At 35.7% G+C, this 15,903-nt stretch overlaps 4 protein-coding genes, 1 long non-coding RNA gene, 2 other non-coding genes and 1 pseudogene across 9 annotated transcripts; 5 read left to right on the plus strand and 3 right to left on the minus strand.

Annotated features, from left to right (window-relative positions):
* The first annotated feature begins 22 nt into the window (after window positions 1-22).
* On the plus strand, window positions 23-2,320 carry AT1G52600 (Peptidase S24/S26A/S26B/S26C family protein). Its single transcript, NM_104138.5, has 8 exons — window positions 23-279; window positions 1,004-1,116; window positions 1,265-1,336; window positions 1,431-1,466; window positions 1,568-1,613; window positions 1,681-1,768; window positions 1,871-1,928; window positions 2,025-2,320. Exons 1-8 carry the CDS (start codon window positions 201-203, stop codon window positions 2,073-2,075), a joined length of 543 nt encoding a protein of 180 aa, NP_175669.1. The 5' UTR covers window positions 23-200; the 3' UTR covers window positions 2,076-2,320.
* Window positions 2,321-5,339: 3,019 nt separating this feature from the next.
* Window positions 5,340-5,884, plus strand: AT1G52603 (GRF zinc finger protein; the record flags this gene model as incomplete). The annotated part of the gene is made up of 3 exons (NM_001333555.1): window positions 5,340-5,531; window positions 5,552-5,704; window positions 5,864-5,884. 3 exons carry the CDS (start codon window positions 5,340-5,342, stop codon window positions 5,882-5,884), a joined length of 366 nt encoding a protein of 121 aa, NP_001320681.1.
* A 103-nt stretch (window positions 5,885-5,987) lies between these two features.
* On the plus strand, window positions 5,988-6,065 carry U6.8p. Its single transcript, NR_139317.1, has one exon. It is a non-coding gene; the product is annotated as an other RNA (small nuclear RNA).
* A 118-nt stretch (window positions 6,066-6,183) lies between these two features.
* On the minus strand, window positions 6,184-8,991 carry AT1G52610 (annotated as a pseudogene; the record flags this gene model as incomplete). Its single annotated transcript has 1 exon — window positions 6,184-8,991.
* An 824-nt stretch (window positions 8,992-9,815) lies between these two features.
* Window positions 9,816-10,056, minus strand: AT1G07833. The gene has a single exon (NR_139318.1). It is a non-coding gene; the product is annotated as an other RNA (long non-coding RNA).
* A 63-nt stretch (window positions 10,057-10,119) lies between these two features.
* On the minus strand, window positions 10,120-11,934 carry AT1G52615. 2 transcript variants are annotated; one of them, NR_143581.1, is made up of 2 exons: window positions 11,280-11,934; window positions 10,120-10,918 (listed from the first exon to the last, which is right to left on the minus strand). It is a non-coding gene; the product is annotated as an unknown gene (non-coding RNA). The 2 variants fall into 2 exon arrangements; NR_143582.1 differs by having other exon boundaries at window positions 10,120-10,941.
* An 801-nt stretch (window positions 11,935-12,735) lies between these two features.
* Window positions 12,736-13,332, plus strand: AT1G52618 (uncharacterized protein). The gene has a single exon (NM_001084236.3). The coding sequence runs from the start codon at window positions 12,836-12,838 to the stop codon at window positions 13,091-13,093; it is 258 nt and encodes an 85-aa protein (NP_001077705.1). The 5' UTR covers window positions 12,736-12,835; the 3' UTR covers window positions 13,094-13,332.
* Window positions 13,333-13,384: 52 nt separating this feature from the next.
* On the plus strand, window positions 13,385-15,876 carry AT1G52620 (Pentatricopeptide repeat (PPR) superfamily protein; the record flags this gene model as incomplete). The annotated part of the gene is made up of 1 exon (NM_104140.3): window positions 13,385-15,876. The coding sequence occupies exon 1, from the start codon at window positions 13,417-13,419 to the stop codon at window positions 15,874-15,876; it is 2,460 nt and encodes an 819-aa protein (NP_175671.1). The 5' UTR covers window positions 13,385-13,416.
* Between the last annotated feature and the right edge of the window lie 27 nt (window positions 15,877-15,903).

The following is a 15,903-nucleotide window of genomic DNA, read 5'->3' on the forward strand; positions in this document are numbered from 1 at the left end:
GAATTTTCTTAAACCGGTCCTAATTTGTAAACCGGTTTCCTTATTTGGTACCGATCTTGAGAGAAAACGCTCGTCGTGCCTTAAAGCTGACTCTGAGAGAAACTCTTCTTCTTCACTGCAAACGCTTTTGAGACAAAGTTCGTCACTTCGATCTGAATTATAACACTTCGTGCGAGAATCGAAATAATCGAAGGTTCAAGATGGGTTGGATCGGAGAAACTGTAGATTCTATCAAATCTATTCAGATTCGTCAGCTTTTCACTCAGGCCATCAGTCTAGGTTCGTTCTCCGTTCTTCATCTAATCGAACTCAGTCCGATTTGGATTTCTGTGTCCTTATATCGATGAATTGGCTTTAAGGTTTCACTAATGTATGAACTTCGCTGCTCCAAAGTTGAAAATTTGCAGTAAATTAGAGACCTTTTTGGTTAATTAGAATTGATGAAGTCGATGGTGTTCCATTTGTGATTGTTTTCCTGAAAAATTAGGTCTAATTCCGAGTATATTACTAGTCTTACTTGCGAAATGTTAAAGTTTGAGACTTTTTGTTTTTGTTCTGAGCTAACATGATTAGACACCTGATGATTTATTGGTGGTTGGATTATTGGTTTTCAATATGATTCTGCTTCTGTGTTTTCGTCTCATCGAATTCAGTCCAATTTGGATTTCCGTGACCGATTTTACAGTTCGAGTGGCGTTTTGTTATTTGAATAAAGTTGAGATCTTTCCAGAAAATTAGAGACCCCTTTGGTTATTAGAATTAATGAAGTTGATGGTGTTTCATTAGATCGTTTACTAGTCTTACATGCGATTTTGAAGTATATAGTCTTTTGAGGGGAAATGTTATTGTTAAAGTTTGTGACCTTTTTTTTTGTTCTTAGCTAACAAGATTAGACACCTGATTGTTTATTGGTGGTTGAATTATTTGTTTTCAATATGAGTTATATGACAGAAGTTGTGTCTTAAGTGAATGATAAATTGCTCTCTGTGTTGAATTCTGGTAGGGATGATTGTCACATCTGCTTTGATCATATGGAAAGCTTTGATGTGTGTCACTGGAAGCGAATCTCCGGTGGTGGTTGTTCTCTCTGGAAGCATGGAACCCGGTTTTAAGAGGGTAATTGGACTTAGGTTTTCGGGATACATAAGATTTTACAGCGCCTTTACTCTCTCTTTGTGGATGAATCAGCTACTAATAATCTATTTGAGGGTCAGCATATTTCTGTTTGTTAACTCAAAATTGTATTGAATGTGATATCTTATAGGGGGATATATTGTTCTTGCACATGAGTAAAGACCCGATTCGAGCAGGTGAAATTGTTGTTTTCAATGTTGATGTAAGTTTCCCATTTCTCTTTGTCTCATTTTCTCTCCTTTAATTCGTGGGTCTTCCTCTTAATCGGTTTTTCTTTGCATCATGCTTCTCCTCAGGGTCGTGATATTCCCATTGTCCATCGTGTCATTAAGGTAACATTTTTCTAGACTTCCTCTTATTATCTCTTGGTACGTATGTTGTAAAAGATTGGTGTAGAAACCTAACTGATTCTTGGGCGTTTATCACATTATAGGTTCACGAAAGGGAAAATACAGGAGAAGTTGATGTTCTAACGAAAGGTACTGTGAGTTGTTTTTTAGTGTTACTCGTGGATACACACATTCACATTTCAATTTATGTTACCAGGTGACAATAACTATGGAGATGACAGACTTCTGTATGCTGAAGGACAGCTTTGGCTTCATCGACATCATATAATGGGTCGTGCTGTCGGGTAATTAGTATACTTGAGTCACAATACTCTCAATACCTGTGCAATACTTAAATCAAAGCTCTTCCGTGACTCATAATTGTTTTACCTTTTTGTCTGATTTAGGTTCTTGCCTTATGTTGGATGGGTGACTATTATCATGACAGAAAAGCCTATCATCAAGGTACATTTTCACTCTTTGATCCAATCAAAAATGAATATTTTTCGCTTTTTGTTTCCGGTTTTGTGACCGCTACATTTGTATCTTCTCTTCTTGCAGTATATTCTCATAGGTGCATTGGGTTTACTCGTTATAACGTCAAAGGATTGAGTCTTTTGGAAAGGAGTGGACTCTGCAGAGTGCAAACCCTTAAAGTCTTGTTATTTCAATGGAAAAAAAGAAAAAGACAAACAATTTAAATACTCGTTTTTGTGGTTAGATAATTTTAAAGAGTAGAATCTTCTTTTTCCTGTCAAACTAAATTATAAACAGTGGAAAGTTAATTTTTAGTTGTGGAGACTGGAGAATGAGTTTACCTAAAATATTAAGATAAGTTAATCCTATGATCGGTTCCTTCGGGGTCATCCGATAAAATTGAAACGATACAAAGAAGATTACCATGGTTCCTACCCAAGGATAACACGCATAAATAAAAAAATGGTCCAAATCTAAAAAAATAAAATAATAAAAACAACCTATGATCAAACTTAAAAGCTGGCTCTCTCTTTATTTTTTTTAATCTATTAATAATAAATGTTATTTACACTTTTGAATAGTAGTGTCTCTTAAAATATTGAAAGTTATTTTTTGACATTTGTGTATTTTCATCGTAAACAGTTGTATCTGTTAAATTGTTGACGGTTACTTTTTTACATTATTGTCTTTTCATCGTAAACACTTGTATCTGTTAAAATATTGACGGTTATTTATTTACATTCGTGTCTTCTCATTGGCCGTTATTTTTTTACATTCGTGTATTTTCATCATAAACAGTTGTATCTGTTACAATATCGACGGTTATGTTTTTGCATTCGTATCTTTTTATCGTAACTTTTGGTTAACATTGACAGTTATTTTTTTCGTTAATGTCTTTTTATCGTAACTTCTCGTAAAACTGTATTTTCATCGTAAATTGTTTGTCTGTTAAAAATTGATGGTTACTTTTTTACATTCGTGTTTTTCTTCGTAAACAGTTGTGTCTGTAAAAATATTGACAGTTATTATTTTACATTCGTATCTTTTTATCGTAACTTTTGTTTAATATTGACGGTTATTTTTACTGTTACTGTCTTTTTATTGCAACTTCTCGTAGAACTGTATTTTATCGTAAACAATTGTGTCTGTTAAAATATTGATGATTACTTTTTTACATTCGTATCTTTTTATCGTAACTTTTTTATATATGGTTATTTTTCCATTTGTGTCTTTTTATCGCAACTTTATGTAAAATATTTAGGGTTATTTTCTTTCGTTGTGCCTCTTTATTACAACTTTCCGTTATAATATCGACAATTATCTTTTTCGTTTATGTACTCCTCTTGATTCCTGAGTCCAAAATCGTCCTTAGCTTTCTTTTCTTTAGTTTTTACTCCAAAATATCTCCACATCTCCATTGTTGTCCCACTGCATAGAATACTTGAAAAGACACTAAAAAGACTCGAGAAATAACATAAAGACTCAAAATCCTATACCTAAAACATAAATAAAATCAGTGAAAATAGGATTATATCAATATCGCAGGGGTCCGAGTCCTATTATTATTAATGCTTTACGTTTATATTAATTAAATGAACATAATGTTTTTGATTGCTTAAGTGGAATTATTTTCTAATATTTAAGCCCAACAAAATAAGATCTCAATATAATTAATTTAAAAAATAATAATATTTTATTTTACCCGTACTAGAAAGTTTATATGTTTATAATATTTATACTTCTTATAAAAGAATCGAGATGTGTTTCTTAAAAAAAAAAAATTTAAGTTGTATTTGTTTTGTTGATATTGTTTGTTTTGTTTTGTGTTTAAGATTGTATATTTATGTTTTGATTGTTAAATCTAGGATTTCACCTATGGTATACCGTCCCATATTATTATCGACTCAAATTCGTAAATTCTAAGATTTCACCAATATTATAATGTTTAAATTTTCTGAAAATGAATCAAGATGCATTTAAAAAAAAAAAGTTATATTTGGTTTGTTAATAATATTAACGTAAATCCGTAATTTTCACGCCAAAAATGTAAACTAGTAAAAAGTGAAATCCATAAATATCCTAAGTTTTGATGATAATGAATTAATAATTATTAATAATGATAATTATTTATTATTTTTTTATAATAATTATTAGTTAAATTACTAGTTACCCATTTAACAACTCAACCCATTTAACAAAATAGGTTGGTCAACCCATAACTCATTTAACCCTAAACTAATTTGATTATAAGTTGAGTTGAGTTCGGTTATCTATTTTGATATCCTTACTTAATATTATTGTTAATATTATCTAGATTTTTTTAAAGAGATGTAGAAATTTAGATAATATCTAGTCCAACAGAATCAAACGATTAAATTCAAACAGAAAATTTGAAGAAATTAAAATCCAATATTGATACAAATATCTTGAAATAACCAAGAAAAAGTAAAGAGGGGAAACCTAGCTAAGCCGTCACCACGTCCTCCGCTGCCACAACCACCACCACAACCTTCACCACGGCACCACTACACACACAACTACATCCTCCTAAACCACCACCACCACCACCTTCACCACGGCACCGCCAGTGAGTGTATCTTTATTTTTCTTTGTCAGCCCAGTGTCTGTATCTTTTGTCGACACCCCGTATGGAAAACAACACTCCAATATTTGTCCCACTACAAACGAAACAGCAATGAGGATTAATAACCAATAAACAGGGTCCATGATCTCTCTCTCTCTGCAATAACAAATCAGAAATATGTTTATCAAAAAACGTTTAGTTGGTTTCGTAATAAATACAAGTGCTGTATTTATATTATAGTCATTATTATTTATATTCAAAATTTGTAAAAAGCAAAGAAAAACTTAGTTAGGTTTTCTTATTATTTTTTTCCGTCAGAAACGCAGTTAAGAGATTATCCAAAACAAAGTAAATATCAAAATGATATCAAGATTACGATAATAACAAACAACAATAATATCAAGATTACGGCAATAACCAACAACAATAATATCAAAACTACGACAAACAATAATGATATCAAGATTACGACAATAACAAAGAACAAATGAACAATAATATCAAAAAAGCTAAAAGAAAATCCTAACTAATTTTAATTTAAAACTTTAATACACAATTGTTTTAATTGAAAAATAAAAACCCAAAATAAGAAATCGATGTATGAAAAAACATGATTTTTATCTGAGTAGTTGAATAAGATGTGTAAATTAATAAACGTTAATTTTGCTAACGAAATTTCTAAACCGAGGTTAATGGTTAACCAAACGTGGTTAATTTGGTTTTGCGAAAGACTAAAATATCCTCGTTCGTTTTCCCCAAATACTAGTTTACAATCGTGAAAGCTTACAACCTTAATTTCAATTATATTATTTACGATGGTTAGTCATAGCTCTGAGTCTAATGCAAATTCGGCGAGCAGGAATTGGGGTCCTCTTTGCAATTGTGGTAGAGCTACGACGGTTGTGAAAGCGTGGACTAACGAAAATCCTGGAAAAAGATTTTTCAGATGTGGTGCTCATGGGTTCTTTGATTGGGCAGATGTTGAGAAGGCATATAGTTGGCAGAAAGTGAGCTTATTAGAAGCCAGGATGAGATTCGTCAACAGAAAGAGGAAATCAAGGCACTTAAAGAATCTCTTAAGGCCATGAGTTGCCAAGATTTGAGTGGTTCGACAACTATGAACCGTGGGTTGGTGAAACTCGACGAGCAAGAAAAGGAGAAGCTTGAAAATGAAGTTATGGTAGCTAATGAGAGAAAAAAAAATGCTTCGTCAGTTTATTGTGTAGTCTTGGGAAGGCTTCATTATTGTCATTGGGATGGTACTTGGTGCTTGCAATGGGGAAGTAGTGTTTTGTTATTGTTTGAATTTTTTTTTTTTTTTTTTTTTGTGGTATGTAAGTTGTTGTCTTGCTTAAAGTAATAGAATCTAAAATTAACATAAATAGTCATTCTATTAAATCAAAAGAGTTGTTAAGTTTAAGAAAAAAAATAAAGATCCCAACAAAAAAAACAAACTAGGATCACACAATACCATCCTACATGATTAATGATTATCATACATAGTTAATTAAACATCATCCTACATCAATAAGAACCTTAAAAGACATGATCGAGGACTATTGCTTGTTAGGTTGCCAAACATCAAAGACTTTGTTAGTCCATAAAGACATGAAAAAGACAGGCGGCTTAGGAGGTTCATCAGATTCTTTGCACGACCCTTGCCACTAGTCTTGCCTTCACCATTTTACACTTCCGGGGGACGTCCACTAGCACGTCATGTACCCTTTTGATTTGCTGCATGAGCACTTGAATGTTGAGAAATTTGTGTGGACTGGGTTTGAGCACCAGTTGGTCTGGACTGACTTTGAGCTTGCTGCACCTTCTTGGTACATTGTTTATGCTCTATGGATCATCATTATCCTATGACAAGTTTTACAACTTAGATCCGACATAGTTCAAATTTAGCCAAAACACTAACATAAAAATGTCATATAACTTACCAGACTCTTTCTTGGTCTCCCTCTTTTGCGTGGAGGAGGTAATTGTACTATGACATTTTTGCATGTTCCTTTGTTATGACCTGATTGCTTACAGTTTGTACAAGTCACATTTCCTCCTGCTTTTGATGCCTTTGATGGAATAGTTACTGATTCACCTGGTTCTAGCATCCTAACAAACTTCTTAGGACGTCCTCTCTTCTTCCTTCTATCAAAACTTAAATTGTGTCTTTTCCTGTTTGCTTCCACAACATCTCTCCATTCACTGGCTCAATGTTTTTTCTTGTAGGTCGATTGTCAAACACTTGTCAGTAAATACTTATCAACATAGCTACAAAGACAGATAAATTATATCAATCAACAAAGTACAAAAGTATTAACAATCGAATTTGGATGCACTTACTCTTCTGCATCACGGTTGTGTTCGTTGATGACAAAGATTGCATGTGGACAAGGTATGTTGACTCTGAAGCTTGCACTACATTCCATCACCTCATATATGTGCTCACTACTTTTGAGGATAGAACAGAACTTGGCTGACTTGCGATTTGCTTCAAGTATTCTTATTATATGAGGTGAAAACTTTGAGTTACATTTAGCAGTCTTGTCACGTCTAATAGAAATACGTTTCATGGTTTGTCGCCTAACATCACCGGCTTCTTCCGATCATCCCTTATTGTTCTGTTGAAACTCTCTGACAAGTTGTTGCAAACATCCTCACAACTAGCATGCCCACTGAAAAAAGCTCTACACCATGTTTTTGGCTCTGTTTTAAGCAAATTTTCATATGCAAATGCATCATAACTTTTCAAAGCTTCCATGTTGTAATTGTAAGAACCCTTTGTTGAACTGTATGCAATGGCCCTGAAGTAACTCTCATGACAGTAGTCCCCGTAGACCTTCTTCCAATTGGCATAGATGTATCTGGCACAATGCATATGTTCAGCTTGAGGAAGCAAGTCAACGACTAGATTGAGCAAGCCCTTCTGCTTATCCGAAATCACTATCAAATTACCTACACCTAAACCCAAATCATTCTTCAGGTGCTCCACAAACCAAGCACATGACTCATTGTCCACCACCCTAACTACAGCCCAAGCTATAGGATAGATCCTATTATATGCATCCCTCCCCATAGCTGCTAGAATCTCACCCTTTAATTTTCATTTCAAAAATTCCCCATCAAGGCCAATGATAGACCGACAACAATTAACCCATGTTCTTCTTAAAGCCTCATAACAAACATAAAACTTGCCAAACTGTTGTTTATCACACGCTTTAGGAATTGTCACGATCTCTGTGCGGGTATGCTTATTAGAACTCTAAAGTTCAGCCTCGTAATCCCATAACTTAGCAAATTACACTTTTTGTGTTTCTATCACCATATCTAAAGCCAATATTCTTGCTTTTAGACATATCCACTTAGACATAGAAAGTGTGTACCTCATCATTATCTCATCTTTGATGTCAGTCCACCGCAAACAAGGTCGTCTTCTTTCTTCATCTCTGAACATCCCCTGTTTTAATATTCTTGCTTTCCCACTCTTAGAATGGTGGTGCTCATCAAAATAAGTTTGCACTATCCATTTCCATGTACGCTTATGTGCGAAGTAGTAAATCTTCCAATTGCAACTGTCATGACTGCATATAGCTGTCAACTTTGTCGCACCCCATCTACACAACTTCACATCATAATTTATCGTTAGAACATACCTCAAGAGTTGATCTTTGAACTCTTCACCACTATTAAAGTTCTGCAACATCCAAAGGTAAGGAGATTTATCCTTCGAGAACTTCTTTCGTGATGATACTCTTTCTGCTTGGTCATACGCATCCCATTCATCATCTGTGCCCATTGCATGATCTGGACGCTCTGCATCACAACATTGCGTCTCAAATTCATCTTCATCATCAGATTCTTCGACAACTGTATCTTCTGGAACTTTGTTACTCTCTTCATCCATAGCTTCCGCAGCTTCTGTACCATTATGAATTTCTTCATAGAAAGCTTCAAACCTAGGATTATCGTGCATTCTTTCTTTTATAGGATCTTTTCCATCATCTTGTAATCCTTGATTATAACCATTTGTTTCAGCTGTAGTCTCCTCATCAATCTCTTCGTCATCATCTACTCCTTCCTCATTGACTTCATCATCATCATCACGATTTCGAAGAGAAAAAGGTGCAGGTACAGAGATGTCATTGTCAATGTATATATCAACTTCACCGCCTATCACAGCCTCACGACTTAACTCCCTAATCCCATCATCTTTGTCGGCGCCGATAACTCTTGTTGAACTATTGTTCTCTTGTGGAAGTTTGTACCAGTTCGCTTCGACTTCACCATTAACTCCATTTTCTTTGCAAAAATTCTCGAAGATTGACCACGTCATCAGATCTGGATCCATCAACAAGTCTTTAACTTCGACCCCTTCAGTGTAATTGAATGATTGGTCCTTAAGAGATACATCTCCTCTGTAGTTTATGTTGAGTTTCAAACACTCGAAATCACTGGAAAAGATAAAATTAACTAGTTAGTGGTGGTAAACAAAGTAAAACCTAATCGATCCCTAAACCCTATACCAATTTCAAACAAAACCTAAAAATTTTAGAAGCTTAAGAACCCTAAAAATTCGAATTGACAGACACAAATCCACATACCTCATCTTTTCGATAGATTACGAACAGACTCAAACATAGATTCACCCGATCAAACGCTAACAATCATCACCTCTCACTCTATCAAAGGAGACAAAACGATAGAGTGAAATCAGAATAGAGAGAAATTGGGATTTCTCTTTCGCGATCCCAAATGAAATTTGGTGAAAACGAATCGATTTTGGGGAAAACGAACGAGGACATTTTAGTCTTTCGCAAAGCCAAATTAACCACGTTTGGTTAACCATTAACCTCGGTTTAAAGTTTTTGTTAGCAAAATTAACGTCTGTTAACCCGCATGTTTTATTCAACTACTCAAAAAAAAATTATATTTTTTCATATATCGATTTATTACTTTAGATTTTTATTTTCCAATCTAAAACAATTGGATATTAAAGTTCAAAATTAAAATTAGTTGAGAGTTTTTTTAGCTTTTTTCCCAAAAATGTTTTACCAATTAATTATAACAAAAAATCTGTTTTTTTACATTATAACCCCCTACCCAATTTTCTTCAAGAGTGGCTCATAGGTACGTACGTGTGGTTGAATACAAAAAAAAAAAAATGAATTTGGAGATTTAGTGATTCTGCTTGATGATCACGATATCCATTTCAAACTATAATATGGTGGTAAGACTTGAGAAGGTTTGGCAATCTATAATCTCAAGTTTGTAAAGTAAATAAGACTTTTTTAATTTCATTCTTAAAAGGACACCGAAGCGAACAAACCAGATTCCTTTATATTCATTTTCAGATCAACTATAATCTCACTTTAAGGTAACATTGTTTTAATTTTCTATGATTATTTTCAAATGAAACAAAGGTGGAATTTGCATAACTAAACTAAACAGATGTGTAAATAAATGTAATGCAAGAAGAAACAAGCTCAAGTCCATTTATCCAAAACTAAAAAAGAAAACAAGCCCACAAAACGATATTACGAAGGAAAAAAAACTAGATTGGGTCTTATGGTTTGGCTAAACTGGGCCTTATTTAAAACTCAAGCGACATAAAAAAGAGAACGAGGGAAAACTAAAGTGGGCCTTATTGGGCATTGACCGGAGCCACCATCAAGCCGAGCTCGACTTCGGCTGTCTCGGCAGCGTCCTCATCGGCTTCAATATCGGCTTTCTCTTTGGCCACTCTGTCAGATTCAGCGGTTGCGCGAGCTCTCGCAGCGGCAATCCTCTTGTTCCACTTCACGAGGGAAGAATCCTTTGCATTCCCCGATTTAGTAACCCTATCTGTTAGTAACATTCTGGATTCCTCTGAAGTCCCTGTAAACAAATTCCTTCTAAGCTTTGCACATCCCAAAACGATTAGAAGCCAGAGATAACAAATCCATTTTGATATCTGTAGGAAGGTGATGTAGCCGAATTCTAGAAAGCAGGGTCTCCCAAAAATGAACCTTCCCACTATCGCCAATATGACTGAAGGGACTGCAATGTAGATTGTAAACACTGTAGTGGTAAGGAGCAGGAGAACAACAAGGGACACAACTCCAAGCCACAATGAAATTTCATCTAAGAACTTCTTGAAAGGAAACCAGATGTCATCAAGAGAAAGTTGGTAGGATTTCACCATGAGATATACTACGAAAAGTATCCCGAAGAGGAACAAACCGATATCCGGTCGGGCATGTTTCTGTGAGGAGGAGGAGCAGCGGTTGTTGAGTTGTTGGAGTTGGACTCGGAAATTGTTTCGTTGTCATCCCTACCGGCAGCTATTGCCGTGAACACCAACGAAATGACAATGGCGTTGATTAAGAGAACATGTAGTGCAAGGTAGACGTTCTGGATCCTGAAAACAAACGGAGAAGACTACTAAATCAGAGGATGCTAAGAATCTAGAAAAAAGCAGGTTTTTGGAAGAACTAACGAAATCAGAGGAAGAATAAAGCTGTATCAGAAACAAACATGAACATGTAGAAAAAAGTAGAAAACGAACATGATTGCAAAAATGAGTGAAGAGAAACTGGAATACTATATCATTTTGAAAAAACTAAACAAAAAGAGTAAAGTTAGAGAAACACACAGTAAACAGAGAGACTAAATCAGAGGATGCTAAGAAATTAGAAAAAAAACACCGATTTTTGGAAAAGTAACGAAAGAGAGAGTTCAAACCAGAGAAGAAGAAGAAGAAGAACATGATTTCGAAATACCTTTGCATCTTGGCTTGTGGGACAGACCGAGGAGGCATCTTTTCTCTCTTTGTTGCCGATGAGTGAATATTTTTTTTTTGCGGTGTTTTGGACGAATGCAAATGAGTGAAAGATGACTGCAAATGTGCTTTTTAGAGAGATTGTGGTATATGTTCGAGCCGTTGCTCCCTCCCTTAGCTGGCAATCTGGCATTGCCCAAGAGTACTACTAACCAGTCACAACTTTTCTTACGACTGGAATTTTTTTGTTTTTATTTCGGAACTTCAAAACATTTTCGAATTTTGAAAACAAATTAGTGTTTATCTACAAAGATAGTAACTTTTTAACTCCGGTACTCTACTCACCGGCGAACTGCTTTCCGGCGTGATTGATAGAGGGTGAAACGACGAGCATTTTCGTTTCTTTCTTCTAAAAGCAGGGTGGGCCCACTGAAGATAATATTGGGCCATATGGGCCTCGATTAACTTAGTCCATATGTTGGAATTAGGTTAAGTCGTAAGACTAATGTCTTCTCTTGTATATAAGGAAACGATCGATACTGTATCGTATGAAATAAGAAAACCTTTTCATATGGCCCAATAGATAATGAGGTCATTTGACGGGACTCCCATCATAATAGTGTGACATTACCTCGTTTAGATAATTTCACAAACACTTCGGCTCCGATTGTGATTCAATGCATCAAGTGGAAAAAAACGTTATACTGCAATTTTTTCACTAGAATTATGCCACCCTATTTTTATTTTGTTTATTAACTCGATATTGTCATTACTTTTCTTTAGCTAATTACAACAAACCAACCTAAGCTTAATATGATTGGAGCCAGGATTTTAAAACAAAATACTGAAGTTTTGTTCACTTAAATTTCAATACTTGTAGATACTAGTGAAAACAAATCCTTTAAGAGAAGTTTTCAAATTATGAAAAAAATTATTGGACTATATAACAACATATAATTTGATTTGTAAGGCTCAAAAGATTCAGTGACTAACGGTGACAGACGCGTTGGTCCACGTGGCACATATGGACAAAAGACAAAACAATCTTGCTGATCCAAAAAGAATTTACACACGATGTGAAGAAATAAAATTCAGATATTTTACGTAATCAAAGTAAAATAGATATGATTATTTGACGGTCATGGTGATTCACAGTTTAATTGACCTATTACGTGGTGCACAAAAAATAAAATAAAAAATTGACCTATTACGTTAGTAAAAATATTTTAATATAATAGTTTATGTATTGGAATTCAAATATGGTAATATTTAATTAAAAAAAGAATTAGGCAAGGCAAGTGTGTGGAATGGGCGAAGAATCCATAAATTGAGAGTGGTTCATAAACAGAGTTGGTTCTCTAAGCTTATACATATGTAGTTACTTATATACATGATTAATTAGAACATCAAACAAAGATCAGGATAACCAATGTTAACCGGGCCATGTATCTTCAATAGATCCAAAAAGTTTTTTTTTTTTTTTTTTTTTTTAAATCTCAATGGACTGGGCCTTGGGCCATACAAACTTGGAAACAGATACAAAAAAGAGATCGGAAAATGTCACCAGAAAATAGAACGGAAGCTCGGAACTTGTTGATTCCCAGTGGCAGAGAACCATTCGCACTAGATCCGGTGGTTTCAAGGTCCACGACTTTGAGGCATAGAAGAAGGATTGAAAACCACCATCGGAAGAAACCAATTTCCGACGATGCACCTCACCGTCGACTCACCAAACCCGCCACAAACCTCCCAGAAAACTCGACTCTCCGACTCACCGGCTCTACGACGATAGATCCTGACCAAGCAATCAATTGATTGATGATACACAGACAAAATTCAGATATTCAGCGTAATCAATTGATGATAACTAATAACCAACCATCGGTCTTATCAACTTATAGAACAAAACAATTTATAACTCCATTTGGTGCTATTTAGTTAGCTTTTCTTTAAAAGTCGATTCGGTATAATTCAAAAGAAAACGTAATGAGAGTGTTTCATAAACAGAGTTGGTTCGATTTCGGTTTGGTTTGGTTTGGTTTATTCCGGTTCTCTCTCTTCTTCCCCACCCCTAACTGATTCCTCTCTACTTCTGAATCAAACGCCGTTGACGACGAAACCACTCACCGTCGTCTGTAATGTCTAAAACCCTTCTCTCTCGCATCAAACCTCTCTCCAATCCTCATGCATCTAATTCCTTCCGATCTCATCTTCCGATTACTCCCCGTATCAAGAAACTAGTCAGCGACACTGTATCCATCCTCAAAACCCAACAAAACTGGTCTCAAATTCTCGACGATTGCTTCGCTGATGAAGAAGTCCGCTTTGTCGACATTTCACCTTTCGTATTCGATCGAATCCAGGATGTTGAAATCGGCGTTAAGCTTTTTGATTGGCTATCGAGTGAGAAGAAAGATGAGTTCTTTTCTAATGGGTTCGCTTGTTCTTCGTTTCTGAAGCTCTTAGCGAGGTATAGGATCTTCAATGAGATTGAAGATGTGTTGGGTAATCTCAGAAACGAAAATGTGAAGCTTACACATGAAGCATTGAGTCATGTTCTTCACGCTTATGCTGAATCTGGAAGTTTAAGTAAAGCAGTGGAGATTTATGATTATGTTGTTGAGTTATATGATTCTGTGCCTGATGTTATTGCTTGTAACTCGTTGTTGAGTTTATTGGTGAAAAGTAGGAGACTTGGAGATGCACGGAAGGTGTATGACGAAATGTGTGATAGAGGTGATAGTGTTGATAATTACAGTACTTGTATATTGGTCAAGGGTATGTGTAATGAAGGAAAGGTAGAAGTAGGTAGAAAGCTGATTGAAGGTCGATGGGGTAAAGGTTGTATTCCGAATATTGTGTTCTACAACACAATCATTGGTGGATACTGCAAGCTGGGCGATATCGAAAATGCGTATTTAGTTTTCAAGGAGTTGAAGTTGAAGGGATTTATGCCTACTTTGGAAACTTTTGGTACAATGATTAACGGGTTCTGCAAGGAAGGGGATTTTGTGGCGAGTGATCGACTTTTGAGTGAAGTGAAAGAAAGGGGTTTAAGGGTTAGTGTTTGGTTCCTTAATAATATCATTGATGCTAAGTATAGGCACGGTTATAAGGTTGATCCTGCTGAGAGTATAGGATGGATAATAGCTAATGACTGCAAGCCTGATGTAGCAACATATAACATTTTGATTAATCGCTTGTGTAAAGAAGGGAAAAAGGAGGTCGCTGTTGGGTTTTTGGATGAAGCATCAAAGAAAGGGTTGATTCCAAACAATTTAAGCTATGCCCCTCTGATACAAGCCTATTGCAAAAGTAAAGAGTATGATATTGCTTCTAAGTTGCTTCTACAGATGGCTGAAAGAGGATGCAAACCAGATATAGTTACGTATGGAATTCTTATCCATGGTCTTGTTGTTTCAGGCCATATGGATGATGCAGTTAATATGAAAGTTAAATTGATAGATAGAGGAGTTTCACCGGATGCCGCCATCTACAATATGTTGATGAGTGGATTGTGCAAGACCGGTAGGTTTTTACCTGCCAAACTCCTCTTCTCGGAGATGCTTGACCGGAATATCTTACCAGATGCTTATGTTTATGCCACGCTCATAGATGGATTCATCAGAAGTGGTGATTTTGATGAGGCAAGGAAAGTTTTCAGTCTCTCAGTCGAAAAGGGTGTGAAGGTTGATGTCGTGCACCACAATGCTATGATAAAAGGGTTTTGCAGATCTGGAATGTTGGATGAGGCATTGGCGTGCATGAATAGGATGAATGAAGAACACCTTGTACCCGATAAGTTTACTTATTCCACAATTATTGACGGATATGTAAAGCAACAGGATATGGCTACTGCCATAAAGATTTTTCGATACATGGAGAAGAATAAATGTAAGCCAAACGTTGTAACATACACATCACTTATCAATGGTTTTTGTTGCCAAGGAGACTTCAAAATGGCTGAAGAGACTTTCAAAGAGATGCAATTGCGGGACCTTGTGCCTAACGTTGTCACCTACACAACACTTATTCGAAGTCTTGCTAAAGAGAGTAGTACCCTTGAAAAAGCAGTTTACTATTGGGAGCTAATGATGACAAACAAATGTGTTCCTAATGAAGTTACCTTCAATTGTCTACTTCAGGGATTTGTGAAGAAAACATCTGGAAAAGTTCTTGCTGAACCGGATGGTTCTAATCATGGACAAAGTTCTCTGTTTTCTGAGTTTTTCCATAGAATGAAATCAGATGGGTGGTCGGACCACGCTGCTGCTTACAATTCTGCCCTTGTTTGTCTCTGTGTACATGGAATGGTGAAGACCGCATGCATGTTTCAGGATAAGATGGTGAAGAAAGGCTTCTCTCCTGATCCTGTTTCATTTGCTGCTATTTTACATGGTTTTTGTGTGGTTGGGAACTCAAAGCAATGGAGGAACATGGACTTCTGCAATCTGGGTGAGAAGGGTCTTGAAGTAGCTGTTAGGTATTCGCAGGTTTTAGAGCAACACTTACCTCAACCAGTGATATGCGAGGCTTCAACTATTTTGCATGCAATGGTTGAAAAAGCTGACACCAAAGAACCGGTAGAATCTCCGTAAGATAAAGACAGATGATTTGCTGCTGAA

The sequence above is a fragment of the Arabidopsis thaliana genome (assembly GCF_000001735.4).
Source record: "Arabidopsis thaliana chromosome 1 sequence".
NCBI lineage: Eukaryota > Viridiplantae > Streptophyta > Magnoliopsida > Brassicales > Brassicaceae > Arabidopsis > Arabidopsis thaliana.